Genomic DNA, 26,021 nt, shown 5'->3' with positions numbered 1-26,021 from the left:
TAGTCCCCTCTATGGTCCACATCTCTCCAACCAGGCTCTGTCATCTCATGCTGTCCCTTCCCTGCCTTGCCAGTGCCACAGTGCAGAATCAAATGCAGGACTTTGTACCTGCCAGGCAAGTGCTGTGTGTCTGAGTTATATCCACATCCCTGAAATACATCTTTGTGGTTTTCTGTGAAGTGGAAATTATTACTACTTTTTCTCAAGCTTACTGTGGATGGACTTCTGTTTAGGACACCAGAAAGAGGCACAGTGTCTGAACTGTTCCTTGTCCTGTAGATTCTGAGCTGGCATAGGAATATGGGAGCAAAGGCAAATTTCTGACCTCCATAGTGCTGAATATATAAAAGTTGGGGGATGCAAAATGGTTAGGCTTGGTTGGTTATAGTTACGATTTCTTTTTTTTTTTTTTTTTTTTTTTTTTTTGTCTTTTTCGTTTTTATCGGTACCAGGGATCGAACTCACGACTGCCTGCTTTCAAGGCAGGCGCTTATGCCGCTGAGCTAAATCCCCAGCCCCACGATTTCTTTTTTTTTTAATTTTTATTGGTACCAGGGATTGAACTCACGACCGCCTGCTTGCAAGGCAGGTGCTTATGCCGCTGAGCTAAATCCCCAGCCCCTATAGTTACGATTTCTATGAAATTAATTTTAAATAGGATTTGACATAGACAAATATATACTAAACATTTTGATGTCTCTAAAATATTCTCCCTCCTCCTCTGGAAACTGTGTATTGTGTGGTTGCTCATTGACCTGATGAGTAGTCAGACTTCAGTGTCTCCTTATCAAAGGGAGCCAAGTTGCAGTGAGTGAGATAAAAATGAGATGTTCTATGCATCTTACCTGGGCCCAGGAGAGGCTGACTGCAGCTGAAGAAGGACAGTACCTTCCTGAGTGACCCTCCTTGGTCATGACAACAGCCCTTCTCTGGAGCTAGGCAGTCACTCACAGGATGGGATTTCAAGGGCACTCACCAGTCACTTCCTAATTAATCCCTGAAGCAGTGGCAACAGGGAGCCCTCTGAGCGGATGGGTGGGTTCAGCCGAGGTTCTTGGGCACTTTCATTGCCTCAGCCAGGAGGGCAACTGTCAATACTGCTCTTGTCTCTTCCAGGCTCCTCTGGCGCAGCCCGAGTCTCCAACAGCTTCAACTGGCGATGAGCCCCGGTCTACTCCTGAGTCTGGGGAATCTGACAAAGAGTCTATTGGCAGCAGTTCTGCCAGCAATGAGGGCAACAAGCGGAAAGAGAAGTCCAAGCGAGAGCGGGAAAAGGACAAGAAGAGAGCAGATTCTGTGGCTAACAAACTGGGCAGCTTTGGCAAAACCCTGGGCAGCAAGCTCAAGAAGAACATGGGAGGCCTGATGCACAGCAAAAACTCTAAGCCTGGAGGGGTGGGGACTGGGTCAGGGGTGAACAGTGGCACTGAGACACTGGAGAAGAAGAAGAAAAACTCACTGAAGAGCTGGAAGGTTGGCAAGGAAGAGGCCGCAGGGGATGGGCCTGTATGTGAGAAGCCCACCTCTGAGTGCGTTGGTAATGGAGGGAGCAAGTACAGCCAGGAAGTGATGCTAAGTCTGAGCATTATGAGGATTACAATGCAAGGGGAGGGAAAATTTATTTTTGTTGGAACCCTGAAGATGGGTCACCGTCAGCAGTATCAGGAGGAGATGATCCAGCGGTACCTTGCAGATGCTGAGGAGAGATTCCTGGCAGAGCAGAAGCAGAAGGAGGCAGAGAGGAAGATCATTAACGGAGGGGTAGGGAGTGGGCCTCCTCCAGCCAAAAAACCAGAGCCAGATAGTGGGGAGGAGCAACTGACTGCACCCCCAGGCGAGTCCAAGGCAATGGCTTTCTCAACTGGTTACCCAGGGGGCTTCACTATCCCTCGGCCTTCTGGGGTTGGAGTTCACTGCCAGGAACCCAGGAGACAGCTGGCAGGGGGTCCATGTGTTGGGGGGCTACCACCATATGCTACCTTCCCCAGACAGTGCCCTCCTGGGCGACTTTATCCCCAGCAGGACAGCATCCCACCTCTGGAGCCAGGTATTCACTCCAAGGATGGAGTTCACAGAGTCACATTGTTACCCACTCCCTCCCGTGTGGCTGATTCCTATAACAACGGCTACAGGGAGCCCCCTGAGCCAGATGGATGGGCTGGAGGTCCCTGGGGGCTTCCCCCAACCCAGACCAAGTGCAAACAACCGAACTGCAACTTCTATGGACACCCTGAGACAAACAACTTCTGCTCCTGTTGTTATAGGGAAGAACTGAGGAGAAGGGAACGGGAACCCAGTGGGGAGCTGCTGGTGCACAGATTCTGACTGATGGGACCTTGGAGGGCAAGGGGCTAAACAAAGTGAAGTTTGACTCATTGACTCCTCAAGATCCAGCCTCATGTTGATGGTGCAAATGCAAAAATGTCTGTGAGAGCCTGGCTGGAAATTTTCAAGTCTGTGTGCACTGAAGTGCTGCCCGGCTGGTAGGAGCAGGTAGGGCTGGTTGGTGCCCATGGGCTGCACTGCTTTGCAAAGCTTGATTTGACGGGACTGAGGAGCCACGACAGAGTAGGAGACGGTGATTTGTTTCATTAGGCTTTGTGTCCCATCCCAGAACCTAAGAGAAAATAGTGGGGGAAGATTTGGAGTGTGGGTGGGAGGTAGGCAGATGTTGGGGAGGAAAAGTAAAGGGGGTTCTGTCAAAGTTAAGGTAGACCACAGTTCTTTTAGGTTCAGAAGAAACACGGTGATGGAACTGGGAGCATAGAGGGAAACGGATATTGGACAGATTTACCGTTGATTTTAATAAAGTATAGATTAGGTTTGGGCAGCTCTCCCCCAAGGGATGTAAAAAGGCAAGGCAGTACTGGGTCTCCTGAGTACTTGTTAGGAAGAGGAAGTAGTTAAAATTCCAGGGTTTGAAGATAGCAAAAAGAGGAACTTAAAAGGGAATTCTTCTCCTCTTAAGTTTTATTTCCTTTTCTAGTCATGTCTTCCATGCTAGTTTGAGAGGACATGGTTGATGACCCCCATCTTTTCCTCATCCTTTTTGAAGGCTGAGCTCAGCTAAATTAAGGTTATGGTTTTTAAAAAACATTTAAGTCATTTTTAAAAAATTTCCTCTGAAAAAAGTGTGATGAGAAGAACAGCTGTTTTGAATTTTTTCCAGGTGAATGGGTGCAGCGTGTTTAACTACTTGGCAATAACCATACATGTGTTGGAGGGGATAGTACTTTGGGGCAGGTTGAGGAAGGACAGACAGACACTTTGGCCACTGTTTGAAACCAAACCAAAAACCTACGTAAAGCACTACCATCTTCTGCTGCTGTGTTTCTGTAGAAAGCAACTTATTTCATTGACTAATTTTTTTAAGGAAAAGAAAAAATATACCCCAACAAACCATTTTTAAGAATGATGATGATGATGATGATGATGATGATGATGATTATTATTATTATTTTTCCTATTTAAGTGATTCTTTCTCCTTTTCTCTCTGCTTTTGGAGAATGAATTTAACATCCCGGCTTCTTTTGTTAAGCCATAGTTGACCTTAATCTGTGATTAGTTTATTAAAGTAATAATAAAATACTTTGTAAGAGAAGATATTTTTGATATTAGGATTGATATTGAAACAGATTGGGGGTTAGGGGCAATTTATAAAAAGGTAGTTAAGAAAATATTTTAGTGAACTATAACCACAGGTCACATATTACTCTCTCTGAGCTTATCTGTCTAGATTTCTCCCTTTCCCTGACTCAGCCCTGTTTTCCAGGGGGTAGGGATGGGGATGTGGACACGGAAGGGGAGCTCTTTTGCATTTTGCACAAAGCACAAGTCTGGACAGCTTATGCTGTGGCCAGAACCATTTCTAAGAGCTTTAAACCAGACCTATCCTGGGCCAATTTTTCTTTATATTTTTTTTCTGGTAGAAAACACAAAAAACAAACTATGCAATTATATAAACTCCAGAAGGCATATAAAGAAGGGGGATAAGTGCACTTAAGTGTCCAGAAGGTTAATCAGGCTATTTTCATACTTGGATTTCTTTGTTGAAGCATGTGTTAATCACTGTCCCATGGCCACATCTGCTATAGGGTACACATGGTGTGAGTATATTTGTGTGTGTTGGGGGAACTTATTTGTGTGTTTGCCCAGTCAGGAAAGTTTTCATTTCATTTCCTTCTTGGTAATAAATCCAGCCAAGATCTTCTCACTGAAACTACTCAGTTTAGAAAAGTTCTTTCTCCTTAACAGACTTGAAAGTCACTTGTTTTGCAAATCTGCTGGTCTGTTGTTTAATTATTTCAAATGGCTGTCTTAGGCTTTTATTGGACAGCAGGTTGGTTTTAAGGAAACAGGCTCCACAGGAAAGGATAGGTGTTTTTCTGGACAGAGCTGGCATCTGAGACAAGCACTCCCCTTAGGTGTAAAATTTAAAAGGGTAATCAAGACTTGAAAAATATTAAGAATTGTGAGAAACAACACCAAAAATCCATGTTGAATACAGTATCAAAATTTTAGACAGGATCTCGCTACTATACTTGTATCCAGCACCCTGAAGGCTGGGGCAAGAGCGTCACTGTGACTTTGAGGCTAGCCTGGACTACATAGGTCAAGGCCAGCTGGCACTATATCTCGAGATCCTATCTAAAAAACAAACAAATTTAAAAGGATCTTATAGGACCAGAATTAGGATGTGAAAAGCAGGGTTGGATTGAACAAGTATGCGGATGATTTCCATCTTTATATTTCTGATACATCATTCATTATGAGTTACACATTAATTTTTATTTGTAATGCATATTGCAGCAAAATAGTGTTTATCTTGGTTCTTAGATTTTTATGCATCCCTCATATTGTAGCCTAGGTGAATGCCTATTTCACTTCACCCTGCTCTTTCCCATTTCTGAGGTTCGAACAACACTGGTGAGACCACCTTGTTGCCTCCATCCCTTACTATGCACTCAGACCGCACCCAGGATCTGTGCAGCTTGCTTCTCCTGCAGGACCATCATAGGAGAGTGCTGGCTTGGTCAAGAGGAATGGGAACAGCCTAGGGGTTTCCCAGAGAAAAAAACAGGGAAGGTGATTGTCCATTAGACTGCTGCATTTGGACTTGATCTGTTACTAGATTTAGCTAAAACTTTTGTTTTTAAAAAGAAGACAAATGAGCAAAAGTAGAAACCTTGTATCATGTTTCTTTTTATTTATAAACTACACAATCCCAATTCCCTTTGCCCTCAAAGGAAAAAAAAAAAAAAATGGAAATTCAGGAGAGGGGAAGGGAGTCCAAGAGTGAATGTGATAAAGTAGGGCTTTAAGCCTTATTTAATAAATTATTTTCTACTTGAGAAGATAACTATTAAGGCTTTGGGAAATTGCATTCTAGGGACAAGGGACTCAGAGACAACAGATATTTTTAAAATAGGAAACAGTGAAGTTTGTTTTGGGTTTTCTTTTGAAGAGGGGTCCCGTAGGATGGGTTAAGAAATAATGCCTGGCAAATCAAAATAGACAAAGATTGCTTTGATATTTTGGAAAGACAAGGAATGAGATAGGCAGTCCCATGCAGTAGCATGTTGGGGCAAGGGAAAGGGTTATCTGGTGTATGCTTAGCATGTAAAACTTTGGTGGATGAGGTGGTGCTCAACTGTAATCCCAACACTCAGGAGCCTGAGGCAGGAGGTTTGCCACCAAGTACAAGGCCAGTCTGAGCTACACAGTGAGTTCAAGGCCAGCTAGAACTACATAGCAAAGCACTGTCTTTAAAAAACCAAAACCAAAACAAAACCCATAAACAACAATAACAAACTTCCTTGGTTCATGAGAGGTACGTGAATGAAGGGGGCCCCCTGTAGCCTTGGTGAAGTATGACATCTCTCAGGCTAAAATTTAAGTGCACTTAGTTCCTTTCATCTAGGGTATCTGAGGTACCTACTGAAGTTTTTAATGGGAAGGCGAGATTTTCAGCGTTATTCCTCTTCTGAAACAATGTTACCCCTTTATGTTATATTCTTTGTCCCATCCCCAAGGGAGCAAATATACTACAGGGTAAGCCCCCAAAATCCTCCTCTGCTGATTTTAGAGTCAACTAGAAGCCTCCCCTCAGTCTGATTTTAAATAATTTTTTAAAAAGTCTCAGCTGGGCATGATGGTGCATCTCTGTAATTCCAGCAAGGGAGGCTGAGGCAGCAGGACTGCAAGGAATTTGAGGCCAGCTTGAAGTATACACATAGCAAGATCCAGTCTTAAAAAACAGCAACAAAAAGTCTCTTAAGGAGTAGGGGATGGTATTAAAGTCAGCACTGTGCAGGGTATTGGAGTGGACATGCCCTTTTCCCCAAAGTAAAGCTCACAGAATAATAAAAATTAGCAACAACTTTGTATTGTATCTTTGGGAAATGATAACAAGCCTGAAAGAAGGGAGTTGGTTCTCAAGGATTTCTGAGAACCTAGCTTTTAATGTTACTCCTTTCAACCACATGTCCAAGGTTCCCAGCACATTTTTTTCTTAATAAAGGAATGTTTCAGAGATGATGTCTCATGAATTACTCAGACACCTTTGAACCCTGTCTTTCTCCAAAGCAACGGCTCAAGCTTACAGCTGTACATAAGAAATGCAAGTTCCCAGCCCGGGATCTCCTCCCCTCCGTTTTTTCTCATTTCCTTCTTTGCCCTAGGCCCTTCAGCTGCAGATTCAGTGAGTCATGCAGGCATGCTCTTACTCTGAAAAGACTCAGCCTGTTTGGCCCCTTGTATTTAAGCTGATTAAAATAAAATATGTCCCCACAGACTTTCTCGATGCTGCCTTCCTTTGCTGGCCCAGTGGGTAAGGGGCAGTAGGAAAGGGCAGCAGAGGCTGGTGCTGAGGAGTAGGGGTGAGAAGGACCTTGGCCTCTTTCTGTGCTTATAACTGGATCCATGACTCAAGTCTGTGAGTCAGTCAGCTCCACCTCGCTCCCCAACGGCCCCCTCCCAGTAGCCTTCAAGCCTGGTTACAAATCTGCAACTGGAGCAGGATCCTGAAGATGGAAAAACCTGGTAGGGCCTCTTGCCTCTCCACCCTTCCTTTCATCCAGTAAACCTCTACTGGGTTGTGTTGCAGTGGAGAGAATAGTCTTGTTGCTTAGTCCCTAGCAGCTGTCTCCACTGCATTTACTGGCTAGGTGCTGATCCAAGTCATCCAGTGTATTTCTCATTTCTTTGACAATTTTTCTTTTTCTTTTCTTTTTTTTTTTTTTTTTGGTACCAGGGATCAAACTCAACCACACACTTGCCAGGCAGGCGCTGATACTGCTCAGCTAAGCCCTCAACCCCATTTTTTTCTATTTTGCTGTTGCTTCCATACCTCAGAATAGAATGAGGCTCTCAAGTGGTGAGGAGAAAAGTGGATACCAAACTTCAATTTTAAGGTTGTGGTGCATACATTTTCCTATGCTGTTATGATTTTACATCTTGGGACTTACTTATTCCCCTAGGATGCTGAAGCAGGGGTGTGAGGTGTGTTCAGTAGACTTTATGACTTCAGCGATCAGTATTCTGGGTCCCTCCCAGCAGGTGTGTACATCTGTGTTCCAGACCCACTCCCTAGCTCACAATATCATTATTTCCACAGTACCTGCCAAGACGGAGTTTTAAAGCTGAGGCCAAAAGGGTGTGTGCTTGGGGGAGGGAAACTGAATGTCACTTTGGAAAATGGGCCCCTATTTAAGGAGTGTTGCCTTTATACAGACTCACAATAAAACAGCAGCTCATTAAATCTTATTTTGTATTTTATTTCCTGTCTTTTATTCCTAAATATAGGCTTTTGCATTGCTGCCCCCAAGCAGCCTGGCCTGCATCTTTATTACATGCCTCCCCCTTCTCTCCATCTTTACTTCTTGGGTTGCAGGGGTGAGGGAGGGGGACTGTGGTCATGAAAGTGAAGAGTGGGGACATGAAACATTCATTTGAAGATCTAGTTTCTCCAGGGGAGGGTGGAGTCGCAGGAGGGTGGAGTCACATAATGTGGGGCTTTTATTGCCTGTGGCTGGGACTGGACCAGGAAGCAGCGCCCCAGGGTGTTCAGCAAGACTGGTTAAACGACGATGAGATTCTCTCAGGCTCCCTGGCCTCACCCAGCCTGCTCACCAATGAGCCTGTGTTGCAGCTACGGCCTGGGAATCTCTCAACCTCTCTCCCACTCCTTTGTACTCCATGCTTGATGTGTGTTTTGTACTCTTTGGAGAAAGATACACACAAACTTTCTGATTTGCTGATCACTCACTCTCACTTCTTAAATCTCCCTAGCAAAATTTTGAGTCCAATTCCATTTTATTTCCCCTTCTCAACTACTTTTGGTAAGTTTATCAAGAGAGGCAGTTAAGATGGCAGAACTACTTTGCATTTCTACTCTGACTTCCTTAACACACAGACATGGGCAGATAGACACTATGCCTCCCATGGAAGGGAAGTCATCACAAAGTCTGGAGAGGTAGTCCAGATTATTACAGTTTAATAACCAGTAATCACTGCTGAGTTTGGTAGTGCACACCTGTAATCACAGCACTCAGTGAGCTAAGGTAGGAGCATCATGGTGAGTTTGATGCCAACGTGGCCTACATAGTTCAAGGCCAGCCTGCATTGCACAGTGAGATCCTATCTCAAAAAAAAAAAAAAAAAAAAAAAAATTACTGCCCCTCTCCATCTTCAATACTCATACAGAAAGAGTAGGCTGTAAGATTGGGGTAAAGCAGGGAGTCCAGTTTTGTCTCTGTTCCTCATTGTCCTTATCTTTCTGAGGCTCCTCCATTTCCTTTCTACTTTTCCAAGACAGTGTGTATTCTCCTTTAAGGGGCTGGGCAGCTCTCCGCCTTCTCCAGAGTCGACTGAAGTTTCCTCCGAGGAGCCAACTCAGGCTGGGCTAGTCGCATCTTTCAAGACCCCTAAACTGTGCTCTGGGCACCTCAAGTGCTTCTTCTTGTGTCCTCCCACCTGCCCCTCTGTTTAATCTCCTTTTTCTCAGCTCTAAGATTAAGCCCCTTCCCAGAGGGACTGAGCATCCTTAAGGTTTCCTACCCTTAATGCTCCATCCTCGGATGGAGCCAGAGAAATGTGGTGGGGGGGCCGGGGCCAGAGTTTCAATATTGCCTCCCCAAAGGAGGAGCCAGAGATGGGGGTAAGGAGGAGAAATCTGGGGGGCTGGTGGAGGGGGTGCATGGGGATGCAGTGGAGAGGGAGGGGGAGAAGAGATAGAGGAGGAGGAGGAAGTGAAGGAAGAGGAGGAGGGAGAGGAAGGTGTGTCTGCTGATGGAGTTTGGTCTGCCTTTTTTAGTCTCAAGTTCGTGGTCTCATTACCCATTAACCAGCCCCTCCCTTTAGCCTCTGCCAGCCTCAGTCCGGAGCTCCCATAGATACAGATCTGTTTCCCCAGAATCTGAGTGTGGGCCTCTAAGGAATCCCAGATCCAGGGTTGGGGAGACCTGGGATTGAAGCTGCACCTTTCCAGCCCTCTGGACCAAATTCTGTCTAGGGAAGCAGGATGCTGGAGAATAGGAGTGGTCAGCCTGGCAGCTGCCTGGCCTCTGGATGCCTTCCAGGTAATGATCTGATCTCCTAAGAGCCCTCTAAATTTCATCCCACCCCATTTGTTCCTGCCTTCACCAAAGACAGCTCTGCAGCTCTTTCCTGGTTCAAAATGCTCCTCCCTGTCTGAGGCTTGCTAGTTTCTCTATCCAGGCCTGGCTGACAATTTGGACCTTACTGTTCCCTCTCTTTTCTTGACCCTGTTGCCATTTTTCTCACTTATTCAGTAACTGTCTACTATATGTTAGGCCCTATTCTGTGTGCTATTCTGGTTATAGAGATTTAAAAAAAAAAAAAACAACACATTCTTTTTCCTTAAACTGATGGGTTCAAGGAAGGATTTTAATCTTCCCTCTATATCCTCTTAGAGAAACAGGTGTATATAATATGGGCAGCACTCTGGACAGTCATAACCTGGTTTTCCTTCTTTTTCCTTAGGGGAGCAGATACTAGCATGGTCCCCAGGACTGAGGAAAGGATTGGAACCTGAATTGCCTGGAACCCTGATATGCACCAACTTTAGGGTTACCTTCCAGCCCTGTGGATGGCAGCGGAGTCAGGTGAAATGGTTAGGGCCACAGACAAGACAGCATGAAATGGGTAAGGAAGTCTAGGTAGATTCAGACAAAAGGGTAAAAGGCTATCTTTTGAATGCCTTAGAGATAGTCAAAGGGGATTATATTTGAGCCAAGTGTGGTGGTGCGTACTGATGCTCCTGAAGCTGAGACAGGAGGATTACCAAGATTGAGGCCAATGATTCAAGGCCAGCCTTAATTCCAACGTGAGACCCTATCTCAAAAGTAGGGGGGATTTTTAGGGGAGTTGCTCCCTAGAGGGGGAGTGGGACCATCAAGAGAAAGCAAGGTTATTTCAGATGTTTGCATCATTGTTCATATGCTTCCTCTAGGACACTCCCCTGAGCAGTGAATATGATTTTGCCTTGGTCAACATTGGGCGATTAGAGGCTGGTAAGTCTGGGAGCTTAGCAGGGTGTTGGAACCTCTATCTATTTTCTATGCTGAAAGATAGCAAGGGATGGGTGGGATGAGTTGGACAAGTTCCTCCCAGAGGGACCATATGGTTATATAGCTCTCTAATTCTCAACTTCAGTGAGTGGCTTATCACGAGTTCAGCTCCTCCGTCCAGGATCACAGCTTAAATTTATCCCTGAGGAGATTCTGATTCATGGCCAAGACTTCCGACTGCTTAGGGTTGGTTTTGAGGCTGGAGGATTAGAACCTCAGGCCTTTCAGGTAAGGAGCTTTGAACTTGAAGATTCCTCTTCTTGCAATTTGGGCGTCCTCTTCCTGGCACTTCTTTTTTCCTGTCCTTCAGGGTCTCTCTCATCATTCCTCTTGCTTTTCTCCTCAAGGAGAGGCTGAAAGGCTGAGAGAAGTATAATACCATGAGCTCAAAGGGCCTGAATTCTAGCCTACCTCTGCCAACTGGCAGCAATGTGACTGTTGGCAAGTTTGTGCCTCTGAAAAATGGGAAGGGTTGGATGATAGTATTCCTAAAATTCTTCCCAAAATTTAATTTTATGATTTGATGGCTTTAAATTTGTTCTCCTAATCCCAGTCCCCATGACCTGTGGGTCCTCCCTTCTCTGGGATCTGTTTCTGCTGCTCTTCTCTGTTGATGGTAACTCTTCTCTGTTGATGGTAAAGACATGGAGGAACACAAGGCCTCCATTTCCTTTTTACTTCTTTTGCTTAAAACAAAAGGATGGGATGTGCTTTCTTCTAAGGTGACCATGGCCATTGTCCAAGCCAGAGCTCAGAGCAGTCAAACCCAGCTGTATGTGGGGATAACTCAAAGGAAGGCTGGTGAGTGAGGCGCTTTAGGGTAAAGAAAAAGTACAGTTTGAAAAAACAGAGGGTGGCTGAGGACAAATGAGGAGAGAAGCTGCCTCTGGTACCTCTTCCTCCTCTATTCCTCATTCTTGCCCAGCCCAGGGTTCTGGCTTCAGAAAACCACCTATACCTCTGTTGGAGACATTGGAAGACTGGGAAAGTGAGCGAAAGAAGCAGGGAGCCAGAGGCTGGAGGCTTAGCACTGTCAATGAGAGGTTCGACATAGCTACCAGGTGATCTCCCACTCCAGGAACCCCAAACCCTGCTGCCCTCCCAATTCTCACAGTTCCCTGATCTTCTAAAATTAGGACTTCCTATAAACTCTTGCCCCCAGTACATGTGTGAACTGTCCTTGCTACCTCCTTGCTCTCCAAACTTGAAATCCCTCAAGCAGATTCCTTGTATTAACAGCTTTACATTTTAATGAGGTCACTGAGCCAATCATCTGAGACATCCTTCTCAATTTCACAGCCTCCCCCGTTACTTCTGGGTCCCTAACAGAACTCTGGATAACGAGGTCAGGAGAGCATTTGGCCACTTCCATCAGGGCCGTGGACCGGTCAGTGTAATAGTTAGAATAATGGCTGGGGATGGGGCATGGGAGGATATGGGGACAACGTGGACAGGGCTCTCTGTGAGTTTACCATGAAGGCTAGGGTAGCTTGGAGCTAGCATCTCCCACAGTGACCCTCTTCTCCCCCATCTGAAGCGCCTGTCCTGGCATCACCCTGGGGGCAGTGATCTTCTCCGATGTGGAGGCTTTTATACAGCCAGTGACCCTAACAAGGAGGATATTAGGTAAGGGGGCTTGGTGGGAAGACTCAAGGGTTAGGTGCTCAGGATCATCTCCTTCCTTTCATTCTGGACTCTCTTTCTTCCAGAGCAGTGGAGTCAATGCTCCAGGCTGGGCATTCTGATGTTGTACTAGTAGACACGATGGATGAGCTGCCCAGCCTTGCAGATGTCCAGCTTGCACACTTGAAGCTGAGGGCACTCTGTCTTCCTGGTGAGATTAACTTCTGGCCTCTCATTCTAATCCTTCTGTTATTGATAACAAATCCTTTAACCCAATGATCCATAGGTTTTTGTCTCTCTCCCTCCCCTCCCCCCCCAGTACTGGGCATTGAATCTAGGATAAAGCTACATCCCCAGTCCATTTTATTTTTTGAGACAGGATCTCTTCTTTAGGATTCTCATACTTCAGCTTTCTGGAGTGCTAGGTTTATAGGGCTGTGCTACCACACCTTGCTCCTACCTCCTACACATTTACTAATTATCTTCTACACCCAACTCATTCCTTTAAAAAACAGCTTTATACTTTATAAACTTTGCCCATCTTAAGTATGCAATGAATCTTAATATATTTACAATGAGGAACCATCAACAAAACTTTTTTTATGGTGCTAGAAAGTGAACCCAAGGCCTTGCCCATGCTAGGCAAGTTCTTTACCCTTGAGCTATATTCTCCAAAATATAATTTTAGAAAACTTATGGCCACTTTTCATTCCCACCCTTACTCTTAGGTAACCACTACTTGACATTTAACCTATTGGGCTAAATGAATCCCAAGTTCTGACTTTTTTGCCCTTCTGACCCCTCTACCCTCTGCCAGACTCTTCTGTGTCTGAGGATAAGTGGCTCTCAGCCCTGGAAGGAACACGATGGCTGGACCATGTCAGGTACCCTTCCCCTAACTCTAATTTCAGCTTCTCAACTTCTGCTAATGTGGCCTCCTAAACTGCCTTTGATGAACACTTCTCTGATTCCTAAGACTGTTATTCCTGCTTCTTAGAAGAGGCAGGATTTTGGAGTTTACTTCTGTTCGATCCCATGACCCCATGTCTCCTTTCTCTCAGGCTAATCATTTACCCCCTTCTTCCTTCAGGTCTTGTCTGCGTAAGGCCAGTGATATTTCAGTTTTAGTGACGTCCAGGGTTCGTTCCGTAGTACTTCAAGGTGAGTTTCCTGGGTCAGCCTGTTTCCTCTACACACTAACTCAATTCTGTTCAGGGAGCGAGATTTGTAAAGCTCCCTATCCTCTTTTAGTGCTAGCATTCTCCCCTCCTGTTACTAGTAACTACTCATGAGCTCTAACTCTTCATCCTTCAGCAGCGGCCCCACCTCCCACTAGTTTGTTCCTCCTAACAGGAGGCTGTGCTAACCCCTCGCCCCACTTTCCATCAGTGGATGGAAAATGTAGCTGGGTGGAAGCTGACGTAAGAACCAATTCTGCCTCTTACATGTAAAAGTGGATATTTCGGTCTAGTATGAGAATCCTAAACAAGTGAATCATTCAAGCTCTTTGTATTCTTTGTGTCCTCTCAATCCTGACTACCCCTAACTTTCCCCTTCTGTGCCCCACTTCTCCTTGCCATACTTCTTCCTCTCATTCTCTCCTGCCCTAGTTTCTTGGACTTCCCTTCTTTGTCCCTTCTTCCTCTTTATCACCCAGAGCGCGGTGATCGTGATTTCAATGGCCTCCTCTCTTCACTCGTCCAGCTGCTTTCAGCTCCTGAAGCCCGAACGTTGTTTGGCTTCCAAGCACTAGTGCAGCGAGAGTGGGTGGCAGCTGGACACCCCTTCTTGACTCGGCTTGGGGGAACTGGGGCCAGTGAAGAGGTGAGAAAAATCTGGGGGGAAGGCATGGGATGGTGGGAGGCATTATTAAGCAAATAAGGGGAGAAAAAAAGCACATGGCATAATCTACAGAAGGTGGATTAGATTAGAAGGGTCTCAAGGTTAGGCTGAGCTTAGACTAGGATGAGAGAGGCCATTACTTCAGTTAGGACTGCTCCCCTGACCTCTTTAATGCCTGGTTCCCTGTGTCTCCATTATCATTTCTTATATGTTTCTGTGAGCCCTCTGACCTCTAAATGTCTTTCTTCTCAGGCCCCAGTGTTTCTTCTTTTCCTTGACTGTGTCTGGCAGCTCCTCCAGCAGTTTCCAGTGGAGTTTGAATTCTCTGAGTTTTTCCTTCTTGCTCTTCATGACAGTGTCAGGGTTCCCGATACACTTACCTTCCTAAGGAATACCCCCTGGGAGCGTGGGAAGCAGAGTGCACAGGTCAGTGACCACTGGTTTTAATTTATTCCCTAGTGATGTATTTTATGAGAAGTGAGGTCTATGGGAGGGAGGGGTAAGTTAATGCTCATTGTCAGCATTAGACTTTTGCTGTATGTTTGATAACTGAAGTAGATACGAGAATTTCATGATTTATCTCTAGATTTGGAGTATAGTTTTTTGTTTAATCATCTTTTTCTTGCTTTTTTCTATACAGTTTAATTCCTATACACAAATGTACACCCCAGAGTACTCCTCACCCTCAGCTGAGAAGTCTGTTAACTTGCAGCTGTCTGTCTGGGACTGGGATTTACGCTACAGCAATAAGCAGATACTACAATTCCATAACCCCAGATATGCCCGAGAACATTATCCAGATCTCAGGTTTCCTAGACAGCAGGTGAGATGTCTAAACTTCTAAATGCTCTTGACTTTCCCCCAGGCATATGCTACTAGAAGGTAGAAAGACAGAACGTCTGAATTCCTCAGGGGAAGGTACATCATTCCTCTTCCACAGTTATCATTTAATAGCCTTGTCACCAGGAAGATAAAAGGCTTGGAAAGCAGAAGGTATCTTCTCTTGTTTTCATTTATTAGTATTCCTATCTCATGCTCACATTTTACGAGTTTCTCTAAAATCAACTGTTTTCAGCTCTGAGTGCTAGTGGAAGCCTAATGAGGACAGCAGATGAGTGTTGATCATGAGTAGGTGCTGTTCTGAGGGGGAGGCCTGTAACTGTAGTAACTAGTGAATTGAGTAGATAAAGGTTGGATACCTCCTTTGTGACACAGACTGGAGAAACTTGGGTTATCTTGTTTTTCAGTTGCCAGTTGACATCCCTTTTCTCTTTAGCCAAGCCTCATGCTTCCTGGACCCCCCAATTCTGTGTGGCTCTTCTCTAGAGGAGCCCTAACCCCGCTGAATCAACTCTGTCCTTGGCGAGACAATCCCTCCCTGTTGACAGTCTCTTCTCGATGGCTGCCTCGACCTGCTATATCCTCTGAAAGCCTGGCTGACCAGGAATGGGGACTTCCCTCACATTGGGGAGCCTGCCCTTTACCTCCAGGGCTACTCCTACCCAGTTATCTGGGACCTCAAATCAGGCTCTGGAAACGCTGCTACCTGAGGGGAAGGCCTGAAGTCCAGGTAAGAAAGAAGACAGGAATTGGAAGGGGTAGCCTTGATCGCTGAACCAGATGAACAGAGCTGGAAAGGCAGGTGGCTGGGAGGATTGGGAAATGAAGTACTGTTTCTGTTATCTGAGTAGGTTTGGGAATATAACAGGTGAAAAAAACTGCTTGTGACTTAGATTCAGTAGAATTTAGGGCATAGCTGGAAGGAGAAAGCCCATTAAAGATACTAGAAATAATGGACAGATAACAAGCAAAAAGCTAGAGCTGTGATAATATTCTCTGCCCTTTGCATCATCCCCAGATGGGCCTCTCAGCTTCCACAATCGCTGGCCTCCAGGATGAGCTATCCCACCTTCAGGAGTTATTAAAGAAATGGACATCAAGAATATCTCCGGAAGATCATTGCAACAGAGATGATCCAAATAACATTCTCCCCCAATCCCGCTGATATTGCTGGTGTGGTCAAAAGCAGGGCTGAGGGGAAAGTGGGAAGAGAAAGTATTTTATGTAACTGCAGTTTTGCAAAGCTAGCTGTGCTGCCTCAGATTTCACATTTAAGCTCTTAAACAAGCATACTTACTAGACTTGATTTCCATAACAGATGCCGGTGCTAATCTTCAGGTCTTCTGTTTTCTTTGGTTCCTAAAGATATTTTTGTTTCCTGTAATATGAAGAATTAAGAAACAAAAACTATCTGAAACAGTATTGCCACTTTTTGGGGGGAGCAATCCCATCTCTTGGATCATCCTGTTAAATCATGAGATAGTGATTCTATAATACCAAAAAGATGGCCTAGAGACCTCATTCTCAACCCCTCCTGCTGCTGCCTTAATTCCATTTTTTCCCTTACAGTTTTCTGTGGGAATGAGGTGGATAGGAGTGACACCTCTTCCTACTATGTTTTTTTGTAGTGGCATTTCTGTTTAAGGAGTTCATTAAAGCACAGTATTTCTACACTTTACTGGAATTGTTTGTTGTGATTAAATAAAGAATCCTACAGTTATAAAGAGGCCTGCCAAAGAATTATTTGGGAGCTAGGGACAGATGAGGAAAGCACCCACCATATTATTGCCAGAGAAACAAGGGAATTGGGCAGGTGAGGCGCTGCAGAATTCACATGCAATTTAGAAATAGGGTTTTCTTTCCTGTGTCTTTCACTTAGAGGTCGATGGGACAGAGCATATTAAAATATTCTTGTAGATGTGTTCTGCGCTTCAATAACAAACACCCTGATCCTTGCTCATACCCTGTCTTGGAGTCCCGCCCACTATGCAGTGACCATTAGGCGAGCTCAGACGTCACTCAGGCTCGGACACTGTGCAACACACTCCTGTGAGAAAATAAAATACCTGCAACCCAAGCTAGGGCTGTAGGTCCTAGATAGAAGGCAGCCAAGTCCACAGGTTGGGGCTTTCCTCAGCATACACTCTTCTGGATCACTTGGCTACAAAAGATATGAAAAAGTTCTGTTAGTTTCGATTTACACTTTTGGGAAGAGTGTAATTTCCTAACGTCACAGCGAGGCTTTACGGGGGTCTGAATTTCCGATCCCATCATTGGGTCAATCCCAAAGTATTCCGAGTCGTTTACTGTCAGGTCCTCCTAAAATGGCCGCTTCCGGCTCATCCTCCACACAGCACGTCCAACACCCGCCTTCGCCCCGGAAGCGGAAGTAGTAACCGGGGTCAGCGGGCGGAGCTGCCGCTTAGAGACGGCGGGAGCTCTTTCGCCATGGCTGCGGGGCCGATCTCTGAACGGAATCAGGGTAACTGAAAGGGGCGATCCTAAATGGATCCCGGGGAGCTAAAATGCCCTGAGTAGCGTCAGCAGCGTTTCCGCCGCCAGTCCGGGAGACCAGAGCCTTCGGCAGGCTCGAGGCCAGTCCTCGCGGTTACTGTGGGCGGGTTGGTTGGGTGCTGGCTGAGGCCTGTGTATGTACTGCTTCTGGGACTAATCCCCTTCTGTTTGCCCACCCAAAAGAAAGACAAAGGAAAAATTCAGTGAGAAAGACAAAATCTGTAGCAGAACATAAATTGTATTTTTAGAAGATTCTCTAGGTCCTAGGACGTTTTATGTGCTTGATCTAACGATCTTTTCCCCCGTCCCCCTATCCCCACTCCAATTTTTCCTGGATTCTCTCTTCATGTTCCCATCACCCTTCCCTTTCCTGTCATTCTTACCCTGCCCTAACCGTCTTTCTCCTTCTCTTTGTTTCTCTCCTTCTAGATGCTACTGTTTATGTGGGGGGCCTTGACGAGAAGGTTAGTGAACCACTGCTGTGGGAACTCTTTCTCCAGGCTGGGCCAGTAGTCAACACCCATATGCCAAAGGACAGAGTCACTGGCCAGCACCAAGGTGAGTACATTGACAAGAAGTGAACTTGTATATTTAAGGGATAAAAGTTCCTGAAGAGTCCTGACAGTATTCACAACTGTTTTGGAATGGACAGCATAAGGATTGCTTTCCTTTGAGCTTTGGTTGACAGTTTGTGAAGGATTTCTTTTTCTTAAGTTTCATGTTCTTTGTGATTGGAGGGTGCATAAGTTGTGCCCCATTCTGAATCTTCACTTGAGTTGTTAACCTTCCCTTCTTCTCTTCCCTAGGCTATGGCTTTGTTGAATTCTTGAGTGAGGAAGATGCTGACTATGCCATTAAGATTATGAACATGATCAAACTCTATGGGAAGCCAATAAGGGTGAACAAAGCATCAGCTCATAACAAAAACCTGGATGTTGGGGCCAACATTTTCATTGGGAATCTGGACCCAGAGATTGATGAGAAGCTGCTTTATGATACTTTCAGCGCCTTTGGGGTCATCTTACAAACACCCAAAATTATGAGGGACCCTGACACAGGCAACTCCAAAGGTTATGCCTTTATTAATTTTGCTTCATTTGATGCTTCGGATGCAGCCATTGAGGCCATGAATGGGCAGTATCTCTGTAATCGCCCTATCACTGTGTCTTATGCCTTCAAGAAGGACTCTAAGGGTGAGCGCCATGGCTCAGCTGCTGAACGGCTTCTGGCAGCCCAAAACCCACTCTCTCAAGCTGATCGTCCTCATCAGCTGTTTGCTGACGCACCCCCTCCACCCTCTGCCCCTAATCCTGTGGTATCATCATTGGGATCTGGACTTCCTCCACCAGGTAAAGCTTTTGGTTCAAAATATCTTTGTCTTGAGGCTGTTGGAGGAGAAGGAAAAGAGGAAGAAAAAAAACCCTGAAAGGGCACATTGAGGCAGTGATTGATGAGTCAGAAGAATGTAGTGAGATGATGTTGAAGAAAGTTGTTTCTTCTGAGCTTGACTTTGGAGTTGCCTAACATTGCTTTTGGCTTTTGAGCACTAATGGGAAGGTACAGAACTCACCCTACCTGGAGAGGATTGAGATAGGTACTTTCAAGCCCTTCTGTCTTTATTTCTATCAAATCCTCTGTCTTTCATTTCCCATATAGGCATGCCGCCTCCTGGTTCCTTCCCACCACCAGTGCCACCTCCTGGAGCGCTCCCACCTGGAATACCGCCAGCCATGCCCCCACCACCTATGCCTCCTGGGGCTGGAGGACATGGTCCCCCATCAGCAGGAACCCCAGGAGCCGGACATCCAGGTCATGGACATTCACATCCTCACCCTTTCCCACCAGCTGGGATGCCCCATCCAGGTAGGGTTTTTTTGGCTGGGTAAGGGAGTGGTAAGCTTGGTAGAAGGGTTCATCCTATTCCCTTTTGTTCCTCAGGCTTGACAAATCCAGAGTTGTTCTTTCCTTCACACATTCTTTTACAAAAACAATCTCAAAATGTTTTATTTTATATACTTGCACACTGTCTTTTTCTGAAGAGTATTGTGTACTGTGTACTTTTTGTGTCCTTGATTTCACTTTCATTATCTCATCTTGTTGCACTCCAGTGAGCCAGTTGCTAAATCTAGGGGACACTTCTGTTCCTTTTCTGGTTTAACTTCTGCTGTACTTGAGACCTGTTTCAAACTTTTGTCTTTTGCTTGTTTTTCTGAATTTCCTGTCCTTTCATTGTTTCATTGGTCTCAGCTACCTTTAATGTTTCTCCCTACTTATGCCTAGGTTTTTTGCTTGGTTCTCTTTTTCAGTCTCTATTCATAGTTTTAATTATGTAGATTTCCCGATGTGTCTTGGATCTTTTTCTGTAGTCCATGGTGTTTTGTGTGTGCATGCACACACTGGGGCTTAAAACCAGGGCCTTTGCACTGGCCCTTTTTATTTATTCATTGAGACATAGAGTCTCACCAAGTTGCCCAAGCTGGGCTGAAACTTGTGATCCCCTCTTATCTCAGCCTCTCTTCTAGTCCGAGGTTATTAACAAGCCAGACCTATAATCCTGCTGCTTTAATTTTCCCTTTTAAACCTATTCTTCTTCTAATAGTATTTGATTTCAGGTGCATGATTCATAAGTTTGGGAGCTTGACTATTTCCCATCCTTCCACTCTTCATACCAAGATATACTTCCCTAACACTTCCCCCTTGCCAGTCCTCTCATTCAGGCTCTTAGTTGCTCCTTATTTCTTTTTTTTTTTTTTTTTTTGAGATGAAGTCTTGCTATGCAGTTCAGTGTGAGCCTTGAGCTCACTTTGTAGCCCATGCTGGTCTCGAACTCACAATGATCCTCCCACCTCAGCCTCCTGAGTGCTGGAATTACAGGGGTGAGCCACCACGCCTGGTGCAGTTGCTCATTATTTCACACTTGAGTTATTTTTTAAAAATTTTTTATGGTCCTGGGAATTGAACTCAGGATTTTTCACTTGCCAGGCAGGCTCACACTTGATTTATTATAGTAATTTTTCACTTTAACATCAGTTATTTACTTAGCAAAATACTTTTTCTATGATAGGTGTTTACATTCTTAAAATTCTTCTGTTGGTTCCTTTTATTTATATAGTAAAACAGAAACAAATTACTGTAGTAATTGGAGTTTTCCTGATCTTGCCCCCAGCCCATTACTCTTGTATGTTGCTCCTAATCACTGAATTACTGATGTTTTCTGGAGCATATTTTACTGTTTGACACATCGGTGATTTGCACATCCCAGTCTTTTTGTGGGGTGGTCTATGCTCACTTACTTCCTGAAGAACTCTTAGTCATCCTTTATAATTAGATCTCTGTGCAGGTAGTGTCTCCTACCTTTCCTGATCCTGTCAGCAGCAAACAAATCCCTGTACTTGTTAGCATGCTTCTGTATCACTCTTACAGTACCTAAATCAAAGGAGCAAGTAGGATGGGTGAGGACCTGGTTTTCTGCATGGTGGTTTGTACTGTTGGGTTGGGGTCAAGGGTAGGGGCACTTTTTACCCACCTTGTTTTCTGTATGCTTCTCTAAAGGTTTATTACTCTTCATTGTCTATGCCCTCTTCTCTAATGTCTTCTGTCTCCTGTGTCTGTTTTATTTTCATAGGGATGTCTCAGATGCAGTTGGCCCACCATGGCCCCCATGGCTTAGGCCATCCCCATGCTGGGCCTCCAGGCTCTGGGGGACAGCCCCCGCCCCGGCCACCGCCTGGAATGCCTCACCCTGGACCTCCTCCCATGGGCATGCCCCCCCGAGGGCCTCCATTTGGATCTCCTATGGGTGAGTAATCAGCCACTTTCTTATCTCACATAGAGCCTCATAGCTTTCTTTGTACACTTTGTGTCCTGTATGCTTTCTTTCACTTTTTCTATCTTTTTTCACTGCTCTCTCTCATCTCTCCCAGTATCAACTATTTCCTGTTTTTCACTTGTACTAACTTTTCTTTCTCTTCCTGCAGGTCACCCAGGTCCTATGCCACCACACGGCATGCGTGGGCCTCCTCCACTGATGCCCCCTCATGGGTACACTGGGCCTCCAAGACCACCTCCCTATGGCTACCAGCGGGGGCCGCTGCCTCCACCCAGACCTACTCCTCGGCCTCCAGTTCCTCCTCGGGGCCCACTTCGGGGTCCTCTCCCTCAATAGATTTTCTTTCCTCATGTGCTCACCCAATATCTTTTCTTCAGTTCCTTGGACCAATGAGAGTGGCTATGATTTCGTGTGGCTGAGGCACAGATCCCTCTCACCTCCTCCATTTAATGTGCATTTCTTCACAGGAGGTTTTTCTTTTCTTTTTTTTTTGTCTTTTTTACATTGATCCCATGTGTTTTGCAAGTGTGCAGAGAAAATAAAACTATATTCTTTGTTTACTCTTTTTGGTATTTTCTTTGATAAAGTTACTTTTAAGAAGAAATATCAGGGTGTGGTGAGGAATGGTAAGGTAAAGTTCAGGGCTATTTATTTATGGTGAATTGGGAATAGAATTGGGGTACTTTACCATGGACCTGTATCTCCAGCTATTTTAATTTTTTTTAAATTGAGACAGGGTGTTAGTAAGTTGCCCAGGTGATCTTGACATTGTGATCTTCCTGCCTCAGCCTCCCAAACAGTTGGAATTAGAGGATATATGTTGCTGTGTTCAGCTAGTATGTATTTTAAAGGCTTGTTCTGTAATGTGCTATTATAATAGCTGGTCTCTGTTGTGCATTAGAGTACTTGTTTCTTTATAGAAAAGCTTGTCTTACAGCTTTTAACATATAGATGTTACATTAAAACTGAGAATAGAAGTAAAGTGCCTAGAAGTGTGCTGTCAAAAATATGAAATAACATGCATAAAATTTCATTGTAACACTTTAAAATAATAGTAAATGGGAAACAACTTACACGTCCATCAATAAGGGATTGGTTGAATTGGTAAATCCACAGTCTAGTACTGTGCAACTGGAAGGAAAATGGTGAAGGGTTGAGGGTGTCCTTGTGGTAGAATACCCTTATTATGCATGAGGTCATGAGTTAAATCAGCATCAAAAAAATTATGTATTAGTAGTAGTGAACCTATGGCACCTATCATTGAAAGCCCTAAAAAGTTTGCCACTGCATACTGTTGTGGAGAGATCTCTAGGTTACATTAAATGAAAATAATATATATAGTGTGCTATCTTGAGTGTCAGCCCGTATGTGTATTTGGTTATGTTAAAAGATGGAAAGATGGGGTGTGGTAGCACACATGTCTGTGATCTCAGCACTCAGGAGGCTGAAGGAGGAGGATCACCAAGAGTTGAAGTAACCCAGGCTACACAGTTCAAGGGCAGCCTGGACTACATCACTGTACACTAAGAGAAGGGAGAGAAGGTGGAGGGCAGCCTAATTGGCTTTCATTTGTTTGTGTTTTTTTGGTAATCAAACTCAGGACCCTGTGCTTGCCAGGTGGGTGCTTATGCCCATGAGCTAAATGCCCAGTTAATTCGCTTTCATTTGGAACCAAGTATCCTCCATAATTGGAAAACATGAGTAAGCTGGGATAGTAAATGTTCATTTTCAGTAAATGGTTTTTCTGTTCTTCACCATCAGATACCTTATTTAAGGAGTCGGTATGTTACTCCTATTTTTGTGCCCATTTTCAGCTCTTTCAAACCTGCTTAACATTTAAATCTATGCTGCAAGACTTCAGCAGCTAGACAAATCCAGTGGTCCTTTTTGCCACATAGTCTTGTTGTTATGTACTCCCTTCTTTGGCTTACATATCTTTGAACTCCTCTAAACTAGGCAAGAAAAGATGAACCTGGTCCTTCTGTTCTCTTGCATCTTTTTTTTTTTTTTTTGAAACGGCTTTGCTAGCTGTGCAGTTCAGACTGGCCTTGGGCTCACTTTGTAGCCCAGGCTGGTCTTGAACTCAATAATCCTCTTGCCTCAGCCTCTTGAGTGCTAGGATTACAAGTGTGTGTGCTACCACGCCTGGCTTACTATTGCTCATTTTTAATGTAACATTTTAATGGTGCCTACAAAGACTGATGGCATCTTAGAATACAAGGATAAACAAATTCTGCTGTCAAAAGTGACACATAAGCTAGGTGTGGTGGCGCATGCTTGTATTCCCAGCATTTGAGAAGCTGCAGCAGGACTGCTGCATTTTGAGGCCATCCTGGGGTATATGGTGAGACTGGCTAAAAAAAAAAGTGACAAAATGTTACTGAAAATATTTTTAGAAGGAAAGGCATCTAACTTGGCATGAAAATATAGGAAAACTTAAAAAAGTGATGCCTGAATTTAATCATAAAAGAATGGTAGCGGCATGGTGGCTCATACCTGTAATCCTAACACTCTGGGAGGCTGAAGCAAGAAGATTGCAAGTTTGATCCCACTCTGCCCAATTTAGCAAGAAAGACTTTGTCTCAAAAAGTAGTAATTTTTAAAAAGAGCTGGAGATGTAGCTCAGTGTGAAGGTCTGGGGGTTAATCCCCAGTAGGGTGGGGATGAGGGAGCGGGTAGAGGCTTCTCAGGCAAGCATGAAGGAAAAACTTGATTCAGGAGAAATAGGATGTTTGTAGGCAGAAACATAAATAGCATAGTATTTAGCACAGAGTGCTGTTTGGTGTTGGGGGCTTAGGTCAGAGCCAGTTAAGGAACTCCCACAGGTCAGTGCTTCTCAGATATTTTTCCTGTTGAGGCACACACTACCTCCTTTAAAACAGAGGTGAAAGGGAGGAAGCTGTTTCGGCTGGGGGCTGTTGGCTTGGGAATTCTAGTGGCCCCAGTGTTAAGATATCCATCTGGAAATGTTGAGAAGGTGGATGGTACATTTTGATTTAGGAGTGTCTGGAATAGCAATCAAATGGGATCATCAAGGTAGGTGCAGCATTAAAGCTGCGGGGCTGCCTGAGGTAAGCTAGGGAAAGGAAAAAAGGCTGGGAGGGCCAAGGGCAGAGGCTCTAGTAACAATAATGTTAGAGAACCTAGCTGAGGGGACTGAGGAAATGGTGAGGAGGAAGATGGAGCCATGGCATCTGGGGGAAATGGGTTACATTTTCCCTCAACTTAAAAATTTCTTCTAAGAGTGCAAGATTTCTATTGTAGCAAGTATGTATATCTGTGGAGAGTACACAAAATCACCTTAAAGAGAAGAAATGGCTTCCTGCCAGTACGATTTGGCTCTAATCCTATTGGAAATATTAACATGCTTAAATAAAAAATATCTCAACCTGAAGTGGGGTGAGCACTGAAATTCCAGTAAAGAGAGTCTCTGAGGCCCACGTGGGCAAAGCATTCCAAGAGCCTTCCTAAAAAGTGTTTTAGTCATTGTAGTAAGTAGTCTAGGAGCATTGGCGAGGTTGCCTGTAGCAGAGAGGTGGGGTAGAGAACTGTTGCCAAGAAGAGTATTCTGGACCCATTGGCATGATTTTTTATTGGGGATGGCCAGATGCCATTAAAGATAAAAATCCTGCTGTTCAGCTATCACTGCATTTAGACATTGACTTAATTTTGATTTGGTTTTAGGGAGAGAATATATTAGACATGTACACGTGAGTTTTCAGTCTGAGTGACAGTTGAATTTTTACAATATTGATGTGTTATGGTTTTGTATCTCAATAAATTGTGAACTTTGTTGGCACAAACTAGTATTTCCAATATTCAGCTTCAGACCATACAAAACTCAGGTCCAGTGGGAGCTCAACATGCCAAATACCACCTACGATATCTCTTGGGACATGAGATCAACCTTCTCTGAGTAATATGTTCTAGCGTTCTGGAACTTCTACATTTAGTAAAGCAGATCTTACAGTGCTAAAATTGAAAACCACCTGGTGCAGCTTCTAGTCCCAGACAATTTTATTTTCCAGACAAGAAACCTGAGGTTCACAGAGGCAGGGAACTTAGCCAAGAAGCAAAAGTGTGTTGATCGGTGTTCTGTGCAGAACATTCTAAGGCCTTACCTGGAATAGATAAGATACACGCAGAATGAAAGCCTCAAATCAGCACATACCATCTCCTTCCTGGAGAGGGATGATCATCCTTGTGACCAAATGGTATGTCTTGGATCTCTGAGTCGGGGTATTGGCTACAGGGGCAAAGGAAAGATTAAAGAATTGAAATTCATTGTTTTCTGCCCAGGAGCGGGCGTGGTGTGTGTGTGTGTGTGTGTGTGAGGTGAGAGGCCTAAAAGAAAGCAGAAAGGGGATTGAGGAGATCCCTTTTTGAGTTATGGGAGCAAATGAATGGAAGGGGAGCACGTTCAGTTGATCAGCCCCATAAAACTCCTCCCAGCTTCTCCAGTGCTCACCTCTGCAAAGAGGCTGAGCCGATGATGATATCTGCACTGTAGATAAATAATTGCAACTATTTCTTGAGGAGAGAGGGCCGGGATTTGGGAACCTGCGTCTGGCTGTTCAAAATAGAAATCACACATTGCTAGCCTTGCTTTCTCTAAAATATTCAGGAAATTGGAGTCTGAGCACTCTGGATTTGGAAGGGGGCTGAAGAAAAGGAGTTTGAGAACAGTGGATAAGAAAAAAGGAGGTGTTTTCTGGGCAGCAGGAGCCCCCGAAACTCCTGGGTTCAGTCCTCCTGTGGCTGAGGAAGGGGATGTTTTATTTCAT

General features: G+C 44.7%; 3 protein-coding genes and 1 long non-coding RNA gene across 10 annotated transcripts in view; 3 read left to right on the top strand and 1 right to left on the bottom strand.

Annotated features, from left to right (window-relative positions):
* The window catches only part of Otud7b (OTU deubiquitinase 7B), a 64,376-nt gene extending 57,844 nt beyond the window's left edge, over nucleotides 1–6,532 (top strand). For all 5 annotated transcript variants that reach the window (XM_063252474.1, XM_063252468.1, XM_063252481.1 and 2 more), the window contains one exon: nucleotides 1,117–6,532. In XM_063252474.1, coding sequence (XP_063108544.1) covers nucleotides 1,117–2,325 — 1,209 coding nt within the window. In that variant the 3' untranslated portion in view covers nucleotides 2,326–6,532. The remainder of the gene's footprint in view (nucleotides 1–1,116) is intronic.
* A 1,222-nt stretch (nucleotides 6,533–7,754) lies between these two features.
* LOC106025534 (uncharacterized) lies at nucleotides 7,755–17,248 on the bottom strand. Its single transcript, XR_010048586.1, has 2 exons — nucleotides 16,961–17,248; nucleotides 7,755–16,272 (listed from the first exon to the last, which is right to left on the bottom strand). It is a non-coding gene; the product is annotated as an uncharacterized LOC106025534 (long non-coding RNA).
* On the top strand, nucleotides 8,975–16,572 carry Mtmr11 (myotubularin related protein 11). Of its 3 annotated transcripts, XM_003478878.5 has the most exons (17): nucleotides 8,975–9,157; nucleotides 9,512–9,578; nucleotides 10,003–10,124; nucleotides 10,472–10,532; nucleotides 10,675–10,817; nucleotides 11,312–11,390; nucleotides 11,515–11,650; nucleotides 11,889–11,976; nucleotides 12,127–12,215; nucleotides 12,299–12,423; nucleotides 13,030–13,096; nucleotides 13,303–13,373; nucleotides 13,870–14,036; nucleotides 14,307–14,480; nucleotides 14,695–14,877; nucleotides 15,331–15,624; nucleotides 15,913–16,572. In XM_003478878.5, the coding sequence occupies exons 1-17, from the start codon at nucleotides 9,092–9,094 to the stop codon at nucleotides 16,057–16,059; spliced, it is 2,079 nt and encodes a 692-aa protein (XP_003478926.3). In that variant the 5' UTR covers nucleotides 8,975–9,091; the 3' UTR covers nucleotides 16,060–16,572. The 3 variants fall into 3 exon arrangements, with proteins under 3 accessions (XP_003478926.3, XP_063108568.1, XP_063108572.1); XM_063252498.1 differs by lacking the exon at nucleotides 14,307–14,480; XM_063252502.1 differs by lacking the exons at nucleotides 9,512–9,578; nucleotides 10,003–10,124 and having other exon boundaries at nucleotides 9,022–9,157.
* Nucleotides 17,249–17,262: 14 nt separating the features above from the next.
* Sf3b4 (splicing factor 3b subunit 4) lies at nucleotides 17,263–21,797 on the top strand. The gene is made up of 6 exons (XM_003478880.5): nucleotides 17,263–17,376; nucleotides 17,838–17,966; nucleotides 18,215–18,757; nucleotides 19,065–19,271; nucleotides 21,034–21,207; nucleotides 21,386–21,797. The coding sequence occupies exons 1-6, from the start codon at nucleotides 17,343–17,345 to the stop codon at nucleotides 21,571–21,573; spliced, it is 1,275 nt and encodes a 424-aa protein (XP_003478928.1). The 5' UTR covers nucleotides 17,263–17,342; the 3' UTR covers nucleotides 21,574–21,797.
* Nucleotides 21,798–26,021: the final 4,224 nt, after the last annotated feature.

Source organism: Cavia porcellus, unplaced genomic scaffold (genome assembly GCF_034190915.1).
Source record: "Cavia porcellus strain 051 isolate PalLab524CR breed Dunkin Hartley unplaced genomic scaffold, mCavPor4.1 scaffold_1, whole genome shotgun sequence".
In the NCBI taxonomy this organism is placed as follows: domain Eukaryota; kingdom Metazoa; phylum Chordata; class Mammalia; order Rodentia; family Caviidae; genus Cavia; species Cavia porcellus.
This window is presented reverse-complemented; position numbering and strand designations above follow the sequence as displayed.

What these genes read in the sequence shown, in the direction of transcription:
- Mtmr11 (XM_003478878.5), top strand. Translation starts at nt 9,092, where the DNA reads ATGTGGTGGGGGGGCCGGGGCCAGAGTTTCAATATTGCCTCCCCAAAG. An exon ending in GATAACTCAAAGGAAGGCTG is followed by an intron (nt 11,391 to 11,514) that starts GTGAGTGAGGCG and finishes ATTCTTGCCCAG; the next exon opens with CCCAGGGTTCTGGCTTCAGA. An exon ending in GTGGGAAGCAGAGTGCACAG is followed by an intron (nt 14,481 to 14,694) that starts GTCAGTGACCAC and finishes TTTTCTATACAG; the next exon opens with TTTAATTCCTATACACAAAT.
- Sf3b4 (XM_003478880.5), top strand. Translation starts at nt 17,343, where the DNA reads ATGGCTGCGGGGCCGATCTCTGAACGGAATCAGG. An exon ending in GATCTCTGAACGGAATCAGG is followed by an intron (nt 17,377 to 17,837) that starts GTAACTGAAAGG and finishes CTCTCCTTCTAG; the next exon opens with ATGCTACTGTTTATGTGGGG. An exon ending in TCCATTTGGATCTCCTATGG is followed by an intron (nt 21,208 to 21,385) that starts GTGAGTAATCAG and finishes CTCTTCCTGCAG; the next exon opens with GTCACCCAGGTCCTATGCCA.